The following is an 18,643-nucleotide window of genomic DNA, read 5'->3' on the forward strand; positions in this document are numbered from 1 at the left end:
CGTTTGTGTGTGTGTGTGTGCGTGCATGACAGCAAGCAGGTCACAACCAGCAGTTCATTGACACACACACGTCGTTAACTTGTGCTGCTGAGCATCAGCCCAACACGCCGCAAAAACTCTTTGCGTGGTGACGTTGTCCTCTGAGAGGTGAAGAAAAAAAGAGCAGACGTTGCTGAAAGGTTAAAAGTGTTTTTTTGTGTGTGTGTTGAACAGAGTGAAGCGTTTGACATCTACACGCTGTACTGCATGAACTACCCCAAGTGAGTACGACGATCATGTGAGAGCGCCCATCTTTGTTTGCAAATCGCCATCGGGTCAACGCGTGACATCTTGGAAAGCTCGTCGGCTTCCGTTCACTTTCCCAAAGTGCGGAACCGACCGGACGCACAATTTTGGGATGGGCTTTGGTTGAAATCTTTTAAGGAAGGGTTCAATGAACAAAGGACGGAGATTGATTTTAGTCCGGCCCACAAATCGGCGAGTTTGCTAAGCAGCCAATGAGAGAACGAGGGCAAGTGTTGGCTCGGCTCACTCCTGTCAATTTGTCCAACGTGATCGCCGAGCCAGTAAACGCATCGTCCAAAAATCTTTTTTGTTCTCCTTCAAATCCAAATGTTATTCGTGTGCTGTGTACACACACACACACACACACGCACCGACATCCTCAGACACATACACACACAGACACTTCGTGCGCACGATGCCCTTGCCATCACCTCGGTCAGCTCCCTGCTTCTCGTCTCGGTTAAAAAAAAACAAAAACGAAAGTAGGTCAAATGCTTTCAGTGAACCAAACCAAAGAAAGAAAAAAATTTAAAAAAAGATCTGGGCTGCATTCCGCAGCTGCTTGACTCCCTCGTCAAATAGAGCCGAGAGGCCGTGAAGAATTCCAAACCTTTTGGACTGTCAAACACGATGACTTTGTCCTTTTTTTTTTCTATATAATGAATGTATTTATTTATGAATTTCCACCTTTGCAAGTCATAAATCCAAACGTAACCTTTTTTTTTTTTTAAGAAGTGTGTGTGAGAGGTAAACAAGATTTGTGTGTTACGTTGGAGAACTTGACCCTTTTTTTGCCCGTCAGTCCTCCGGCCTCGACGCTCCGGCCTTATTCATTATTGGTTTTGCTCGTACGTCGGTTCATCGCACGCACGAAGGCCGATTGGTGGGCCGGCCTAAAATCAACCTCTGGCCTTTGTTAATCAAACTCTTTTCTTTTAATTTGTCCCCCCCCCACTGCCCCAAAAATGGGCGTCCGGAGGGTCAGACCGTTCCGCCCCCCGGGACGGACTGCCCATTTCTGCCGGATTGATGACATGCAGTGTCTCGTCAAGACGCGTGTGCGTGTGCCTTTGCAGCTCGGTGTCAGTTCTGAGGGAGTGCATGAAGAGCGAGAGCCTGGTGCACTTCTTCCACGAGAGACAGACGACGCTCAACCACTCGTTACCTCTGGAGACGTACCTCCTCAAACCCGTGCAGCGCATCCTCAAGTATCACCTCCTCCTACAGGTAACGAAGCGCTCTGCCACTGTTTGACATTTCAAACGCATTCATTGCTCCCTAAAAATGTTCATCGTGCACCTCTGCCTAATTTACAGTCAACAAATATCCAAGGAGCAATTTTTTTAGCGTGTCACAGAAAAGATTTGCTTGAAATGAAAAAAAAAAAAAAAAAATCAATCAATGAGAGTATCACTGCCCCCTGGTGTTTTGCTCGCGCAATTACACTTTATTCTTGGATGACCAAAACAAGCCAGCATGTTGCACTCAAGCGATTGCGAACGCCCTTTGACACTGGCGCGATGGTCCAAAATGTGGATTGGCGTCGTGGCGAGCTACAGCCGTTGGGCTGACGTTTGGCCTCATCCCAGGAACTGTCCAAGCATTTGGATAAGAGCGACCCGGGCTACCAGGTGGTGGAGGACGCCATCATCACCATGACGGCGGTGGCCTGGTACATCAATGACATGAAGAGGAAGCAGGAGCACGCCGTCCGCTTGCAGGTACGCCAAACGGCCCCCAGCCGCAAGAAGACTTGTGGGTGCCGCTCTTACGGTTGGGGGGGGGGGGCGTATTTGACGACGGCGGGGAAGTGCAAAACGCCACATTTTCACAACAATGCCAATTTGGTTCTCCTCAGGAAATCGAGTCTCTGCTGCTCAACTGGAGCGGTCCTGACCTAAGCGGCTTCGGTGAACTGGTTCTGGAAGGTTCCTTCAAGGTCCACAGAGTGAAGAAGGAGCGCGCCTTCTTCCTGTTCGACAAGATGCTGCTGATCGCCAAGAAGCGTGCCGAGCACTTTGTGTACAGCACGCACATCTTTGTAAGTGGCGGCAAACGGCGGCCGCGTTGATTGGCCGGATCTTTCTGACTTGCGTTATTTTGCCAAGCAGTGCTGCAACCTCCTTCTGGACCAGGTTCTGAAGGACCCTCTGTGTTTCCGAGTGTCTGACCTGATGATTCCCAAACAGCAGCATGTCGCTCAGGTGAACTGGAGAGGCATTTCCATATTCCATGTTGTTGTGAAGCACTTGACGCTTTTTCGGCAGTCAGTCCCGCGCCCTCCGGCCGCGATTCTTGTGACCGTTACGGCCTTATTCCTAAAAATAGGATGGGAGGCAATTTTTGTCATGGGTTGGTTCTTCACACCCATGAGGGCCAATTCGAAGGTTGGACTAAAATCAACCTCCCGCTGTGATTAATTGAAGCCTTTTTTTTTTTTTTTCATTTGTCACGCCCCAAAAATGGGCATCCGGCCAGGCTGGACCGTTCTGGACTGCCCACCTCTGTTGGCTTTGGGAGCTGATTGGTGTTTGAGATTTTATTTTTTCCCCAAAAATCCTTTCAGGCTTCTCTACCCAACAATCAAATGAAAAGATCCATACTTGAACTCTTGACCATGAAAACAAAATGAGCACTTTTGGATCCATTTTCTGAAAGTTTGGACTAATTGGCGTGTGTGTGTGTGTGTGTGTGTGTGCTTGTGTGTTGCTGCGTGGGTTCAAAAGTGTGACTTGTGCATGTTCTTGCCTGACTGATTTCATGGTGTCCTTTTTTTGTCTGATTGCTTGAATGCAGACCAAGAACATGGAGGAGAAGAGGCTGTGGGTTCACTACGTCAAGAAACTGATTGTGGAAAATCATCCGGCCTCTCTTCCGCAAAAGGTAGATCGTGACAAATGACGCATCCCCCCAAAAATTTAGTCGTGATGGTGGTGACGTCATGCGCGTTCTTCAACTCATGTCGAGAATAGTTTTGTGGTGGCTTCTGCTGCTTCCTGCTGGTCATTATTAGAACACCCTCGCATGATTTGGATTATTTGAGATTATTGGGAATCCAGAAAAGAAAACGCGAGTGGCCAAAGTTGGCATGCTCTCGTCTGTACTCAAGTAGAAAAGTACGTCAGCTCAATTTTCATCAAACGTTTATCAAATAAAAGCTTTCAAGAAATGCGACTTGGATGTGTTTGGGGTTGGCAACAACATGCGCGTCGCGGAAATGTTTCCGATTCTCTGAAATGACGAATGTCTCCCAGTTCGCGTTCGGGTTCTCAAGTGGGCTTGACTTTGCCTCCAATCATTTGAGAACGGATCCATTATTCCAGCGATTAGTCGGGCAATAAGATGCTTTTTTATTTTGCATTTGAAGTGTGTCAAAAAAACAATGAAAAAAAGAAAAACCGACGACAACAAATAATGAAGCACTATGACGCGACGGTGGTTGATGTTGCGCTCAACAAACTTTTGGAAATGGATTCGCTTTTCATCTGCTCACTTTTTTCCCCCCAAAACAAAAGCAGATGTTTGAGAATTTTGATCAAACACAAAAGATTTCCGAAATGAAGTGAAATTGAAAAGCATCTTTTTACAAGAGTGTGAGGTGACACTGGCCTTTTCTTTGTCCACATTTTGTGTTGACGCCGTTCAATTGTTGTGCTTTGCAGGCCAGGCAGGTCCTCGGAGACAACCTCTGCCAGTGTGAGTGAACGCACACGCACACGCACACGCACACGCACGCACAGTGCAGCTTTTTTTGTTTTGTTTAGTTATCCAGAAATGAAAAGGGCAGTTTTTGAAGAATCACGATTCGGACGTGTTTAGTCCTTCGTCGTGGTGAGAAAAAAAAAAAAGAAAAAAAGTTCACTCTTGAAACTGACGGCTCAAGACATAAAACAAAACAAAACAACCATTTGGCTGATTTCCTGGTCAAAAACAACCTAGAAAATTGCGTCAATTTGCTTCGGACCCAAATTTGGTTATTTTCAATTCGACACTTTGATGAGTGGAGCAGATGGACTTTTTTTTTTTTTTTCCCCATCGACTAAATGCTCGATACAAGAATAAATGCTCTCACTTCATAAAGTCACTGATGACACAAAATGCACTCAAATGACCACTTTTGTTTTTTTTTGTCAATTCTGTTCGACTTGCTTGTCGTGTGCGCTAAGCTAACAGCTGCTCGCTTGTTTTCTAGCGGCCACCCAGTTTCAGCAGGAGCACCTGAAAAAGTTTTCTTCCGCTTCGCCACGACTGAACGACATCCGCGCTTATCACCGAGGACGACGTCAGTCGGGTCAGAAAACGACTCGCTGCTCCTTTTTCATGTTTTGGACCCAGAACAACTCGATGGCATCAACTTTGGGGACAACACGGGATGAATGTTTTGTCTGTCCTCGCAGAACCGCCCGAACGACTAACATACACGCCTGAAAAAAGCAGAAAGAGTTTGCCGCTGCGACTGGAGGGAAATCTGCCTTACAGACGCAACAGGAGGCAGTCAGGTAGGCTAAAAGTTCCAGCCAGCTTCTTTCATCTTCGGCAGCTGTCCTTTCTTTCCAAACCGGAATCCACGCCTCGGTTCCATCTCGGCTAGATTACTGCAATGCGCTCGTCCTCCCTCAAGCGTCTCCAGTTGCTCCAAAATGCTGCTGCCTCCTTCCCTATGGAATGACCTTTGACCTCACATTAAATGTGAGGCAAGCCCCGCCCCTTTCTTTCAAGACACTTTTTTTATTCTTTAGCTTTTGACTCAACATGAGACTGAGAGAGAATTTTTGACCGTCAATGGCAGTAAATGAGATCAAATTTGTGGGGAGACTTGAAAGTCACCAAATGTTTTTTGTCTTTCAGCTCCAGCAAAAGACATCGAAGCAACATTTCATCCTGGTGGTGAGCAAATTTCTAATCAATCAAACAAAGAATGCTGATTTTTTTTCGGGGAAGTTCAACTCTCGCTCTCATTTTTAACGTGTGATTCACACGCGACTCAACATTGAACTCGACTCGCACCCCAAAAGAGACGCCAAGAAAAAGTTTTCCAGCATTTGCTGTGCCATATTTTGATGGGAAGCTCTATGAGCAATTGCAAAAATATTAGTAAGAAAAAAAAAGTTCACGTACGGAGCGACTCCAAGGCACACGGAGACGTCTCGCGAGCTCGTCGAGGCGTGCAGACGTGATCGCCGACGTCCGAGAGGACGTTGAAGTCAACAGGTACACGAAAAGACGAGTACGGTTTGCCAATGAGACAAAAGAAATTTCAAGACACCAAACGACTCACGGATAGACGCAAAGACAAAAAAGAGACAAAACGACGCTTGCGCGGTGACATGAAGGAGGATTAGAGACGTAGCGGTCGACATGAAGACGAGCCGGCGGCTGAACGAGACTTGGCGACATCAAAGAAGACCAAAAGATGAACCTCCAAGCACACAGAAAAATAAACCTCAAAGACACGCGCTGCACGTATTTGACGTTGCAGTTGTCGCTGTTCACGGGCGTCCGCGTCGCGCCGCTGGCGCCATTTTGAAACTCAAGCTCCATGCTAATCAGGCAAAGAAGACGGCAGTGAGCTCTCGTACGCCGCGCGGCTGCTTTCGAATCCAAAGTTCCGATCCTTTTGCGCCATGAAAGCAGCATGAAGTTCACGATCCAATGGCATGCCAAAGAGAAGCTACTTCGGGCTTAGTTAGCTCCGCTGTCGCTCCCGTTCCGCCGCTAACATTCTTCTCCTTTCTCCACCGACTCGACATCGGCGCGTGCCGTCTCGTGGCAGCCCTGAAGGTGAGAGCGCGCCACAGCACTCCTTTTTGTTGAGCGCCCTTGTCGTGACGTGACGAGCGTTGTACATTATTTCCCAGCAAGCCGACAGCGAGGGTGAGCTGAACCGACTCGACCGTTTTAGCGCCGCAGGGAACGACGGCACGCTGGCCTCCGTTGTCATCCAGACGGCATCGGCGCACGACCGCAAGCAGGAACCAGAGGTGAGCTGCTCGTTCCCGTTGGACCACTTTAGCGATAGACCGATTATCGACCGGGCCGATTATCGGTGTCTGCCTTTTTTAATCATTTGAAGGCTGCTAAATGAAAAGCTGATTTTTTTTTTGGGGGGGGCGGCATGCTTCTTTCTCTCTCTGCTGTGCTCGTGCCTCTGCCCGCAGAATCCGATTAGCCCGCCCACAGCACCATCGGCCTCGCTTTGAGCCAAAAGCTAATCGCTCCCCCGTTGTGACATTGCAGAGGTCATTTGCGACTTCAAGTTGTTGCTAATCCTGATAGGAAAATGGCGAGAAAAGTAAGAAGTGAGTGAGTGCCAGCATATGCGTGTCTGTGTATGTCTCAGCCACATGTCAACTCAACTTTATGTATAGCGCACTTTCAAACAAACACCTCTCCACACAAAGTGCTGTACATGATGCAAAGAATGTCGCTTTTTCTGCTTTTCTACTGACATAAGGACCACAAAAAGCGGCGGAGAGGAGACACAGAAGTTTATTTTTCTGGCGAGTCACTGTGTTGAGGATGCACTTTTCTTTTTGAATTTTAAAACAATGATGTGTGATAGATAAACATTTGAGTTCTGGTGGATTTTTAGAAAACTATGTCAACTTTAAGGAGATGTTTGTTCTCATTGAACTTTAAGACGTGTAGCTAAGCCTGGGAGCTCTGTGCATTTTTTTGTCGGAAGACAGATAACCAAAAAAATAAAAAAGCTTTAACATCTTGTAAATCACTAAAGTTTAATAAACATGCACTTAAAGGCATTTAAACTAAGTCAACGTTTGTAGTTTTTCAAAATTTTAACACCAATTTGTTAGGGAAGTTTCTATTAAACAAATGAGTCAACCAGCCAAGATTGTCTTTGTGTCTCGCGCGGAGCAGCCCCCTGAAGTCAGAGGTGAAGCTCCTGCTTCCTGTTCCTGCAAGGCGTTTATTGTATCGCAGCAAAGCAATTTGAATATGCAACTCATACAGAAAAGAAGCATCCCTTGCATAACGGTCAGTGTGACTTCAGTTTGCGTCCTTGGATCTCAGACACTCTTACCTGGTATCAGTCTGGAATGAGCGCCAGTACAGGCACTTCTGTCAACACTGGATAACAACTGTTCACTTGAAAATCAAATGACCTGAAAGCATCGTTTGATTAATATGACAACCTAATTTCTTTGACACAATTTATCCCTTCTATCTACAAATGAATTATCGGCTTCAAATATCGATTATCGACTAATCATCGGTATGGGCATATCGGTCGCTCACAAGCCCACATATCATTGACAGATGTGTTTTTCTAGGAAGAGGAAGATGATGAAGAGGATTTAGCAGCCCTCTGTGCTCCGCCCACTCTGTCCATCACAGAGGAGATCCTGGAGTTGATCAACCAGAGCCGAGCGAGGGACGAACTGCTTTCCGTGGTGAGCAAACTTTGCGCTCGACAGAGTCCAGCGTGCCGCTCAACATCCTTTCTGTTCTCCCCAGGATCGGCCCACAGAGTCGCCGCCTCCGCCTTGTGAAAGCAACTTTACCTGCCCGCTGCCCCCGGTTGCTTCCGGTCCAGAGGAGACGCTCACTCTGGACCCCCTGCAAGAAGAAGTGGAAACTTGCCAGAACAAAGCCGCTGAAGAGCAAACGGCTGGCTGGCAAAATGGACTGGAAAGTGCTCACGTGGGCCACGGGCGGCATGCAGAAGAAGAAATAGAGATTCGGAAAACAGAGTCCGAGAAGACTCTCACGATGTCGAACCCGCCCCCTCCCCCGACAGAAACGCCTCCTTCCATCTCAACGGTGGAGGCGAGTCGTCACTTAGCTCAGGAGGAGGCCCCCGCGAATCCAGATGACAGTCCGAGCGATGAACCCAAAAGAGGCTCAGCTCTGACAACACGTGACAAGAAGATCATTGAAAAAATCCGAAGCTATTACGAGGCAGCAGCTGAGTTGGAAGAAGATGACGCACAGGAGGAGGACGGGACGTCGACAAGGAGGAACAGTTTGTCAAAAATTGGCACGGGACCGCTGACCGATTCGCTCTCACGTTTAACAAGTGACGGCCGAGAGGGGGGCAAGAACGAAGCGCTCCGAATGGAGCCCGGTCGCCGTGTTGAGCTCACGTCGCCAGCTGGTCCAGCTTCGGCCGGACTCGATCCCGATGATGCGCCGATGAGCCTCATCAACGTGGAAGCCAAAAGTCGTATGGAAGACCATGAAAATCCAAATGAGGTTCTTGCCAATCTGTCGTCAAATAGCATCCAGGCCGGTGACGTTGAGAAAGGAACTCAGGGGGGACGTGCAAACGTCAGCGAGGACCAATCAGACAAAGAACTGAATGAAGGAGCAGAGAACGGTCAGCGGGATGAAACTCCGTGGCAGGAGGAGGGAACTTTCACGGAGAGAAATGACACGAGTAAAGGTGTTCTTCCAGAGTCGGAACGGAATGTAAAAGAATTCAAGAAAGAAAAGGAAAGTGTCCAAGAATCCTCAAGAACTCTTTCAAATAAGTCACAATGTCGTGTGAAAACAATTTCCGCTTGGGCGAGAAGCAAACAGAAAGTGAGCGAGGCCGCTAGAAACCTTGAAGAACTTCCAAGTCAAATGAAAGTTGGACAAGGCAACCGACAGTCCAAGATGGTCTCAAGTAAGCGGGCCTTGTTCGAGGGCTTGCTCTCGGACATCACGGCCATCGGCTTATTTGAGGCCAGCCCTGTGGCGGACCCCTCGCTGATGGAGAACTCTGAGCGCATCCTGAGCAAAGTGCAAACGCTTGCCAGTATGTACAGCGCTAAAGTCGGCACCATGAAGGTGCCCTTGCATCAAAAACGAGCCAACAAAAGTAAAGGTTCCGTTGGACTTGGGCCGGCTTCGGTTCCAAGACAGACTTTGTCTCATTCGCAGACTCAAAGCAAACAGTCCAAACGCGACATCCCAAGTCACGCCCCCGCCAAATTAAGTGCCGGTCCTACGGATGCCGAGACCGGACCCCGATGGGACCAAAGGTTCTCTCAGGCCGACTGCGCCAACAAATCACCCGTCGGTGCTAAAGCGCAGAACTGCCGCAAGACCAACGGCAAGAATCACAATCACGCCGTGAGCCACGAGGACAGACGGACGAAAGAAACAATTGGTACATTTTCAAACGTTTGATCGATATCGCGAGCGTCGACTTTTTAGCAAACTTAGAAAGGGGGTTGTTTGTGGAGCCGTTTCCGTCGCATTTGCAACTTTTGTGGGATGCGTTTGCGCCTCGGGCGGCGGGACTTGAGACTTTGTCAGACCTTGGTGACGAGATAAACGAAAATGCTCGTTTGCTTATCTTATCAATCCCGTACGATCCATGACTGTTTTGAGGTTCGCTCATTGACGTTCTCTCGCAGGTGTCGTGTCCGGTGAAGAGCCAAAGGCGAGCCGCCAACTTGAGTCCCGTGGATTCACCCTCTCCAGGCCGAGGGACTTCATCGCAGCGCTGAAGAAAGAACACGACTCTGGCAGCCACGATGAGAAACTTGAGTCAACCGTCACACCAGAAGCGAGATCGACCGCTCTCGGTCAAGAATCGAGGAACGTCGCCAGGTATGTGGACGCAACCATTTTAGAAAAAAATTGGATTGCCAATTTTTATGCCTGTCTGCAGGTCAGAGCTGACGGAACATGTTTACAGCCAAGACACGGCGTCCGTAAACAAGATTGTTAAACACTCGGCTCTCTCTTCTCACTTTCCACGTTGGAACGTTTCCAAAGATGAAAATGCTCGTTACCAACATAAACAGCATTCCCCAGCCGCGCAAGACAAACATGATCCACAAGCCGAGACCCCCGCAAAGGCGCACGAGAGCTCGAGCCAAGATGGCGTCCGCTCGGACTTTGAAGACCGCGTTTGCGCTGGATGCGCAAATGATGACTCAAGCCCACGAGAAGCCATCACGTCAACCTCTGCCAAGAATCCGACAGGTTCGCAACACCAGACTTTGTTTGGACAAAAAGACAAACAGCGTCCGAAAGAATCTTTCAACCTCGTGGCTGGAAAACAACCCGGCCGGGCTGCCTCTGGAGACTCGGGCAAAGACCATCTGCTCGCCGTTAATAAGAACAAGTGTGAATTGAATAGCGATTCCCAAAAAACGTGGAAAGGTTTGCCAGACGCGAACGTTGCCGGGCCAAGTCTGTGGTCATCAAAGCAAGTCCTGGAATCAAACGTCCCCCAAAGCGGCTCCCCAACGCTGGCGTCTCATCGTCTCACCAAATTCACCAGCCAGACGCTCTTGGACTTGCAAGCTAGCGGGTAAGTCCTTTTCAAATTTCATGCGAGGAGGTGAGTCCGCCAAAAACCAAAGAATGTTTGGGGCAAATGGACAACTGACGTGTTTTAGTTATTTGTGTCTGCTTTTAAAACTCGTTTCAAGACACTTTTTTAGTCTTTAGCTTCAACATGAGACTGTCACTGTTCTGCTGTTCTTCTGGTACCTATTGTTCATGTGTTCTAATTTGTAGGACACCATCCGGGAAGTGCTTCGTTCCAGCTCCAGCTTTTGTCAAATGTGCCATAGAAATAAAGTTGTAATGTCTTGTATTGTAAGAGTGCATCGTCTGAGTTGCTCGCTTTCACTCGGTCAACTTTTTATCCAAAGCGTCTCGAGCCAAAAGTTTGGAAACGTTCACGTATTAGCTTGCTCTCTTTTAAAATGTCGACAAATTGTCTTTGTGCATTCCAGGAAAGCGGAACAGGAGGCCGGCCCAGGACGGCCCACCTTTGGCGCCGTGTCGGATGTGTTGTGTCGGGCGGAGGACGCACAATTCACAAGACCGCACCCTCTCTTTGCTCCTTCCGCCATTCGCGCTGCGCTTCCCTCGCCCAAGCCGGCGGCGTCCTCCTTTCCTGTCCGAGCGCCCGCATGCGCCTCGCCATTCAGGCTCGTTCCACCGTCTTCTCCGACCGCCGTAGCAAACGTTTCTCCGGACAGCACTCCCACGTCCCCGCCATCGTTCTCTGGGCCTCCGTCGTCTGGAAGGAGCTTCTCCAAGAGGGCTCCTCCCGCCTCCTCTCCGACACATGACCTCGGACCTCCTCCCCCTCGACCGCCCTCTTCCCTTCGCTGTCCTGCCGCGTCTTCCTCCACGTTCACAAGATCCTTAGCTGCCTCCTGCATCAGTCAAACTTTGGCCAAAAAGAACCACGGCAGGCATCAAGTCCAAAGCTCATGCACGCAAATTCCTTCCTTGCCATCCCCGAGTCTGCGGCGGCGTTGCCCATCACCTCGGCTCTCGCACGGCCAGGAAGCGACCTCCGATTTGGGGGCCGCTCTCGATCGGAATCGGCACGATTCACCGCCCCCTCTCAGGTCCGCTTGTCCCTCGCCATCTTCTGCCCACTCAACTTTTCACTCCAATTCACAAAACTCTTCTCCTTCTCCATTTCGAAGACAGCGTTGCCATCGGCCTCCCGCCAGCGCTTCTGCTCATCATCAGCAGCATTTGTCCCGCAGCCGCAACTTGGACTCATCACCGAATGGCGCCAACATTTGCTGGCCTCCAAGTTCCAATTGCGCTCACGGCGGCGAAAGCGGCTCTCCCGGTCCACCGAAAGTCGACGTTCGCGCCGTGCGGCAAAGCGCCGATCGTCTCTCGTTTGGGTCGCACAACCGCATGGCACGACCGTTTTCTGCATCTGAGCCCAACTCAAGAGTGCCGTCGCCATCGCCAGCGGTCAGTCCGCCTCCCTTCACACGCCTCCGCTCTCCTCCCCCTCCCCATAATTCAAACGAGCCGCCCCACCCCGCACGCTCTCGGACCGGAGGGGCGAGTTCCCACAATCCTTTAGGTCTAACTCTGAAGATTCCGGAAGCGTGTGCAGCAAGTCTTCCAACCGGACCCGCTCCCTCGCACGTGAGTCCTGAAATCCTGTCGCCGCCGGCTATCGGTGTGCCCGCTTGGACTTGCAACGTCGTGGCGCCACAACCCACAAAGCGCCAATTTAGCTCCACTTCTCGCTCCTTTTCTTCTTGTTGCGGTCAAACAACCTTGGAGAATGCAACTTGTTCCTCGCCGCCTTGCGTCCGACTGCGCAGCCCGAGAGCCGGATCCCCTCATGGACTCCCCAATAAACCTCCCCGCCTACAAAAGTCTCCCCCGAACCTGTCGGACAGCTCCGCAATCTCTGGCGAAGCGCGTTTCTCGTGGGCCGAGAGTCGCCGGCGCTCTCTGGGCTTCGTTGACGGTTCGACCAGCCCAGGGAGCCCAAGTTCCTCCTGTGGGGGTTCGCCGTCCGGCCTCAGCCCTCGAGCTGGACTTCGGTCACCGATCTCTCCGAGGACGTTCAGCCCTGCGAGGAGCGACTTTGGTGGAGAGCATTTCCGCGGTGATCCTCGGTCGGACGGGCAGCTCCTCGGCAACAACGTCAACGGACGGGAGGGCTCGTCTCCAAGCCGGACCTCCGGCGTGATCGCCGCTACTTCCTCGCTCGCCTCGCCCTCGCAATCCCTCCCCTGCTCCACGGCGGCGGATTGGGGAGATCCCGAGCTGGAACTGGGGAGCTGTCGCAGTCGGCTGGTTTGCGCCTACGTCGGCAGACCTCCGCCTGAGCCCGACTTTGCGCCCTCCTGCGTGTTGCAATCAGCTCCTGCGACCACCGACGAAGCAGCTTCTGCGGCGTTTGCGTGTTCGTCTGCGGGCAAAGCGTCTCATCAGAAGACGAGCTACGCCACCACCGTCAACTTGCAGATCGCCGGCAGTGGTCGCATAACTTCCTTCAGCACCGCCCGCGTGAGCGTGAGCCAGACGCCGTCGCCGTCGCCGGGCGGACAAATTCACCACGCCAGACGAGTAAGCGTGAATGGACCGTCGCACGTTCCTCAACTATGAGAAACGCCACATTGCGTCTTGTTCGTACTTTGAGGACGTGAGCGCACGATCGCTCTTCGACAATTTGGAAAATTGGGCGAAAGTTGGAGTCCAAGAAAATAAGTCCAGAAACTGTCTTTTGAGTTGCAGTCAAGTCTTCACCACTTTTGTTTCACGTGTTAAACAACATTTGAGTGTTTTTTTTAAGGGAAAAAAAAGTTGGTCAGCGGCTGGAAGCAATCGCATTTATGTTCTGTAGCTTTCACATTATTTGTACTCTTAATGAAGTCATAACCATTTGTAGTCTCTGCGGTGTTTATTTATAAATTCTCATTGGCATTTTGCAACCGATGATTTGCTCAGCACGCTCACATCTTTGGCGTGTTTGTGTTGGCGATGACGTGTCTGGAACATTCGGACCAACTCAGCTTGACACTTTGAAATTCTCAAAGATGTTTGCTTCCCAATGAATGTCCATTTTGTCTTTTGCTAAATAAACAATATCCATCAAAGGACAATCGGGCCGGTTTCGGTTGCTCGGTGACTCCGCTTGTAATTGGATTGGCTCATAAAGTACATCCAATAAATTGAAATGGTTTGAAAATGCCCACAAGCACCACTTTTTAATTTTTTTATTTCATCATCATTAGCGGGCTAATTTACGATTCAAATGCGCTTACCTTATTATGGTCTTATTTGTCTCCTTCTTTCTTCTTCTCCACTTACGTTCCCAATGCAAGTAAGTCCCACTGTTGGTGTTCTACAGATTGTGGTATTGAGGAGGACGCGCTTTGCGGAATCATCACACCCGAAAGTCGTAACTGGCAAACGTTCAAAAATCGGAAATATATTCTCGCGTTATTTTTTTAAACCGCGATGGCCGAAGGAGGGAAAAGTGTGCGTTTAATTGCAGATACACTTGCGAGGCCATTTTCAAGACGGACCTTTCAAGAGAAGCTCTTTCGTGACTTGAAGTGGAAGCAACACTCAGTAGTGCATAAGTGTCGCTCGATATTATTTGTCCAGCCGAGGTGTCATAAATGAGGCGTTTATGGCGGGGATTGATTCAAATAGGACTTGACTGAAGGCGTAGGTGTGAAATGCACGGCATGCCACTGCGTCATCATGTCGTCATGGTGTCGGCGACCAATGGGGACGTTGTGGTCCCGTCCCTTAAGAAGACAGTCCCTGAGTGGTGGGAAAGGAGGCGTTGCCCTGGAGGAGGAGGGGGGGGGGGCGATGAGGAGGGGAGAGCCAAAGCCGAGCGGCAAAAGGAGCCACAGGCGGAGGAGACTTTTTGTCCATCCGCAATTCGGCTCCCAAGTTGACGCGGGAGATTGAGCGCCCGAATGCCACTTGTGACATTTGGTGCACATTCCTATCATGGATAGAGCCGCCCAAAAACGCGTCGCAAGTCAAGCAGAGTCGCAAGAATTGTGTTGGTGGCCTTCGCTTTTGGTGGATGCGTTCGCTGCCGGCGACGAAGACGAGGATGACATGCTGCTGAGAGGAAGGCCTGCAGCGCTCGTCACCGTTTGCGTTTTGGGCCTGGCTTGTCTGCTGGGCGACGGGGGCGCGCGCGCGCGTGCCCGCAGCTGGGACTTGATCGAGATCTTGGAGCGTCTCGTGGACGACGCCGCTTCGGTAGGATTTCATTTGCACAATCACCACTTCTCACATTTGGCTTTGATTTGGAAGGGAAATGATTTCAGACTTTTACTCGTTTTCTTTCGTCTTTTTTTTTAAATGACTTCGATTTTGTCCACCGCCCACTCCTCATATTAGAACGTAAATTCCAAAACAGAATAAGACAATTTTCCACCCTTAAAATTCTACACGCAGCAGTACATTTAAGTGGTTCATATTTTGTTCATTTAGCCTTGTCAAAGAAGTTGAATTCTGCAGAGCATCATCAAAATATATCAAATTTAATCATGAAAAGGTGGTGATTATTTTGACAGACTGCCTCTGCCTACGTTAAAACGTGAACAAGCGAATTTATTCCTTCCATGCTGTCATATAAATCCTTATATAACTTTAAAAGTACGTTTGCAAAATATTAGGAACGGTTGTATACAACTTTGAAATATAAAAAGTCAGCTTCGTCTTTGCCATCCAGCATTTCAGAAACTGGTGTACCTAATGAAGTGACCATCGAGTAGTGCCAAAAGTCGACCACTGTTGTGACCTTATGTCTGTGTGTGTCCCTCAGCAGTGTGCAGACTGCAAGTTGTACACCCCCACCTTCAGCGACTACATGGTACGACCCTCTTCTTCATGTCATCGTCTTCAGTTTGGAATCCGAGACTCATGCAAATGGCTGTTGTGAGTGGACCCACAAAAAAGGGAGGGAAAAAAAGTCAGCAACAAGTCAGATACTCAATTGCTTCCAATCTGATTTTTAACAAACAACTCAGCCCTCAAAGTCCCATTTAGAAAACACAAATTTTAGTCAACTTTTGTCTTTCATGAGTAGACCCACAAAACACTTCAAAAAGTCACGGCCGAAAAACAGGAAATGCCCCATTTGTGCTTGAAGTGGCCATTTAAGACGCAAGTTTGCCAACATTACTGTATTTTTCATGTGATGTTTCTATTTACATCGTGTGTTTATTTTGGCCTATCAATATCTTTTCCATCTGATCATTTCTATTTTTGACCAGCAATATTTTGTACCCAATTCATGTATTTAGAAACCTACATTTTTTTCATTTTATTCCTATTTATATTGAGATTTTCCTCCAACATTTTTTAAAAATGTTTTCAATACATTGGTATTTCTTTTTAGTATGTATTTACCGTTAAAGTCAAAGATTGAAAATACAGTCCTTTACTTCATACACACTGTTGATTTATTTGTTTTTTTTCCCTTCTTGTTTTGTCAGACGTGTCCCAAGGACACCCTGAATTGCTTCTCCGCAGAAGTTGGAGTTCTTGTCACCGAGTGGGAAAGAACTGAAGGGAATGTTTTGAAAAAACTGGAGCAGGGCCTCAAGTTCTTAGAGGACAACCAAAACCAAAACCAAAACCAAAACCAGGTGAGCAAGTAGAAAGCGAAGTCAACAACCAAGTGAGGCAGACAGGAAATTTGCCCGTAGTTCAAAAGGCTGGTAACTGATCTCAAATTCAAGTTCGAAGCACTCTGAGGAGAGCGTCAACCCGTTTGCTAAGAAGCAGGAGATCTGAGCAATGGTGGCTTTTAATGGCACAGACGCAGCTGCTTCGAATTCACCCGATTCCAACGGATTATTTGCTTTATGTTTCTTCTTTATTTTCACAGAGCCAGTCAGCGTGTGGTCCTTGTGAGTTCCATCCGGAAAAAGACGTTGGCCACTTCCTGCGGGAACTTCTCCAAACTGTTATGGTCATTAATTAGGCTTTTAAGCTTTTTTTTTCATCAGTAATTCTCTCTTTTTTTTTATAATCAATGAGCATCTCTTTTTTTAAGACAGCAATTTTTTTTGTTCTTTTTTTTAACATCTTTCTTCTCTTCTTTTTTTAACATTTACAATCTCTTCTTCATCAACTGGCAAAATTTCTCATCTTATTTGATCAGCTCTCCTCTTTTTGTTTATCAATTAGCTTCTTTTTCTATCGGTTAGCTTTTTTTTTTGTTTTTACCAACTATCATTTCTTTTTTTAATCAATTACCATCTCTTTTTCTTTCCAGAAATATTTTTTTTATCAGCGATCTTGTTTTGTGTTATTTATTTTTTAAGCCAGCATCTCTTCTTAAAGGAATCGGCCCCCAAAATATGACAATTTTGAGATTGCATTTTTCTTGAAGAAAAATAATTCTTCTCACTAGAATATTTTACTTTTGCTATAAATTCAATATTTTTTTCTTGAGATTACCTTTTCTTGGAAAAATGACTTTCTGTTAATCTGATAAAAAAGAAATAAAATTGACGTGATTTTCTTGAAATCGCCAAAAAGGTGCATCATTTTTTTTCTCCAGGAGAATGTGTTTTAATAAAGGAATAAAATATAAGTTTCTTTTCACAGGAGTTTTTTTTTCCAATGACTTTCTTGAAGAAAATCTGCAAAAATAGCGCAATTTTCTCATGAGATTATTTTTTTGTTGGGGGAGTGACTTTCATTGTAAAATGGACCGCTATTCCAATTCAGACTTTTTTTCTTGAAAATAATATGAAACTTGGAACTGATAAAAAAAAATCTTTTATTTGAGTAAATTTTTATTCAACTTGAATGTATAGTGTGCACATTATGTAGTGTTTAATTGCAGAGCTGGGCACTTGACCGTTTTTTGTTGGCCACGATCTGGGTGGCCTTCCAGCCTCATTCTTAAATTGGCGCCCAACCCGTTGAGTGTTTGAGGTGCTGCTTGGTGTCAAAAGCTGGAGAGGAACTTCTGTAAATGGTGAAGAGCTAGCGTGTTACTTCCAATATGTTAGACATAGGTTAAAAACAAAAAATATAGCATTTTCCCCATAATACCATAGAGCATGTGCGACTCAACTCAACTGTACTTATAAAGCACTTTTAGGTATCTCCACACCAATCCGACCACGGCCACCATGGCCAACTGTCATGTTGGCCTATAAGTCGGCACGTCGGACCGGAAAAGGACTGAAAAAACACACCACAGAAGCCGATGGAGACGCCAACAACTCTGGCAGCCTCAAAAGCGGGCATCCGGAGGGCCGGACCGTTCCGCCCCCGGGACAGACTCCCCAGCTCTGGCTAACGCCACCGCAACAAATTGATGTTTTGAAATCACAAGTCAAGGAAAATAATTTGTTCAGATATTGTTCCATTTATTTAAAAAAAAAAAGGCTTGCTGACTCCACCCACCGCAAAAAATAAAAATCATTGCAAGCATTTGTGTTATAAAACACACACACGTTGGAAATGTTTGTCTAATCGTGGGTTGCAGTTTTTCCTTCTTTCCCACATGTCGTTGTGAGGACAAAAAAAGAGCAAGTGTGGCGTCTGATCATGTTTGACTGCGCTCCTCAACGCGCAGGCTGACTCGGAAGCGCCGCAGTCAGTTCGACGTGTTTGCGCTTGTTGTTGGGTGGCGGAGGGCGCTCGTCTGGTCACTTGTTGTCTTTTTCAGCCGTCGGGCTTGTCCTTGTTGGGGCCCATGAAGTCCAGGTCGTCCACGGGGATGTCCTTGTCCTTGATGGCCTTCTGCACGCAGCGCTGGTACAGACGGAAGCTGTCCGCGCACGGCTCGGCGCCACGCTCTCCCTTCAGGAACTTGTCGGCGAACCAACGGTTGAAACATTGGTCGTACTCCCGCTTGAGCTCCGTGCAAGCCTCGCCCACGCTGTTCATCTCCGGAGCGACGGCAAAGCCACACAATCTCCCACAAAAACACGCAAGCTTGTTTAGACAGACTTTAACTCGGGTGCGGCGACGTCACAAGACGCATCTTGGGAGCGCGACGTATGACGTCACTGCTGAAGAAAGATCCAGGGGGTGGGACATCTTACTCCTTCGTGAAATGCGGGACCCTCAACACCCACAAAGAGCGAAAAATCCACGCATAATGGGCGCCCATTGAAAT

General features: G+C 48.1%; 3 protein-coding genes across 5 annotated transcripts in view; 2 read left to right on the forward strand and 1 right to left on the reverse strand.

The window, feature by feature from the left end:
- plekhg2 (pleckstrin homology domain containing, family G (with RhoGef domain) member 2) overlaps positions 1-14,064 on the forward strand; it is a 30,146-nt gene extending 16,082 nt beyond the window's left edge. Inside the window, exons 7-24 of the mRNA XM_088301015.1 lie at positions 214-260; positions 1,362-1,512; positions 1,875-2,006; positions 2,144-2,326; positions 2,397-2,489; positions 3,082-3,168; positions 3,948-3,981; positions 4,478-4,576; positions 4,683-4,784; positions 5,134-5,205; positions 5,765-5,850; positions 5,920-6,066; positions 6,144-6,266; positions 7,578-7,697; positions 7,762-9,400; positions 9,651-9,846; positions 9,908-10,555; positions 10,986-14,064. Coding sequence (XP_088157141.1) covers positions 214-260; positions 1,362-1,512; positions 1,875-2,006; positions 2,144-2,326; positions 2,397-2,489; positions 3,082-3,168; positions 3,948-3,981; positions 4,478-4,576; positions 4,683-4,784; positions 5,134-5,205; positions 5,765-5,850; positions 5,920-6,066; positions 6,144-6,266; positions 7,578-7,697; positions 7,762-9,400; positions 9,651-9,846; positions 9,908-10,555; positions 10,986-13,131 — 6,105 coding nt within the window. The 3' untranslated portion in view covers positions 13,132-14,064. The remainder of the gene's footprint in view (positions 1-213; positions 261-1,361; positions 1,513-1,874; positions 2,007-2,143; positions 2,327-2,396; positions 2,490-3,081; positions 3,169-3,947; positions 3,982-4,477; positions 4,577-4,682; positions 4,785-5,133; positions 5,206-5,764; positions 5,851-5,919; positions 6,067-6,143; positions 6,267-7,577; positions 7,698-7,761; positions 9,401-9,650; positions 9,847-9,907; positions 10,556-10,985) is intronic.
- Positions 14,065-14,362: 298 nt separating this feature from the next.
- Positions 14,363-17,293, forward strand: il15l (interleukin 15, like). 3 transcript variants are annotated; one of them, XM_088300094.1, is made up of 4 exons: positions 14,363-14,754; positions 15,323-15,370; positions 15,996-16,148; positions 16,391-17,293. In XM_088300094.1, exons 1-4 carry the CDS (start codon positions 14,494-14,496, stop codon positions 16,484-16,486), a joined length of 558 nt encoding a protein of 185 aa, XP_088156220.1. In that variant the 5' UTR covers positions 14,363-14,493; the 3' UTR covers positions 16,487-17,293. The 3 variants fall into 3 exon arrangements, with proteins under 3 accessions (XP_088156220.1, XP_088156222.1, XP_088156221.1); XM_088300096.1 differs by having other exon boundaries at positions 16,397-17,293; XM_088300095.1 differs by having other exon boundaries at positions 15,326-15,370.
- On the reverse strand, positions 17,272-18,556 carry triap1 (TP53 regulated inhibitor of apoptosis 1). Its single transcript, XM_088300097.1, has one exon. It carries the CDS (start codon positions 18,409-18,411, stop codon positions 18,187-18,189), a length of 225 nt encoding a protein of 74 aa, XP_088156223.1. The 5' UTR covers positions 18,412-18,556; the 3' UTR covers positions 17,272-18,186.
- Positions 18,557-18,643: the final 87 nt, after the last annotated feature.

The sequence above is a fragment of the Idiotropiscis lumnitzeri genome, chromosome 7 (assembly GCF_059441095.1).
Source record: "Idiotropiscis lumnitzeri isolate Australia: NSW breed Sydney's pygmy pipehorse chromosome 7, RoL_Ilum_1.0, whole genome shotgun sequence".
NCBI classification, from domain to species: Eukaryota; Metazoa; Chordata; class Actinopteri; order Syngnathiformes; family Syngnathidae; genus Idiotropiscis; species Idiotropiscis lumnitzeri.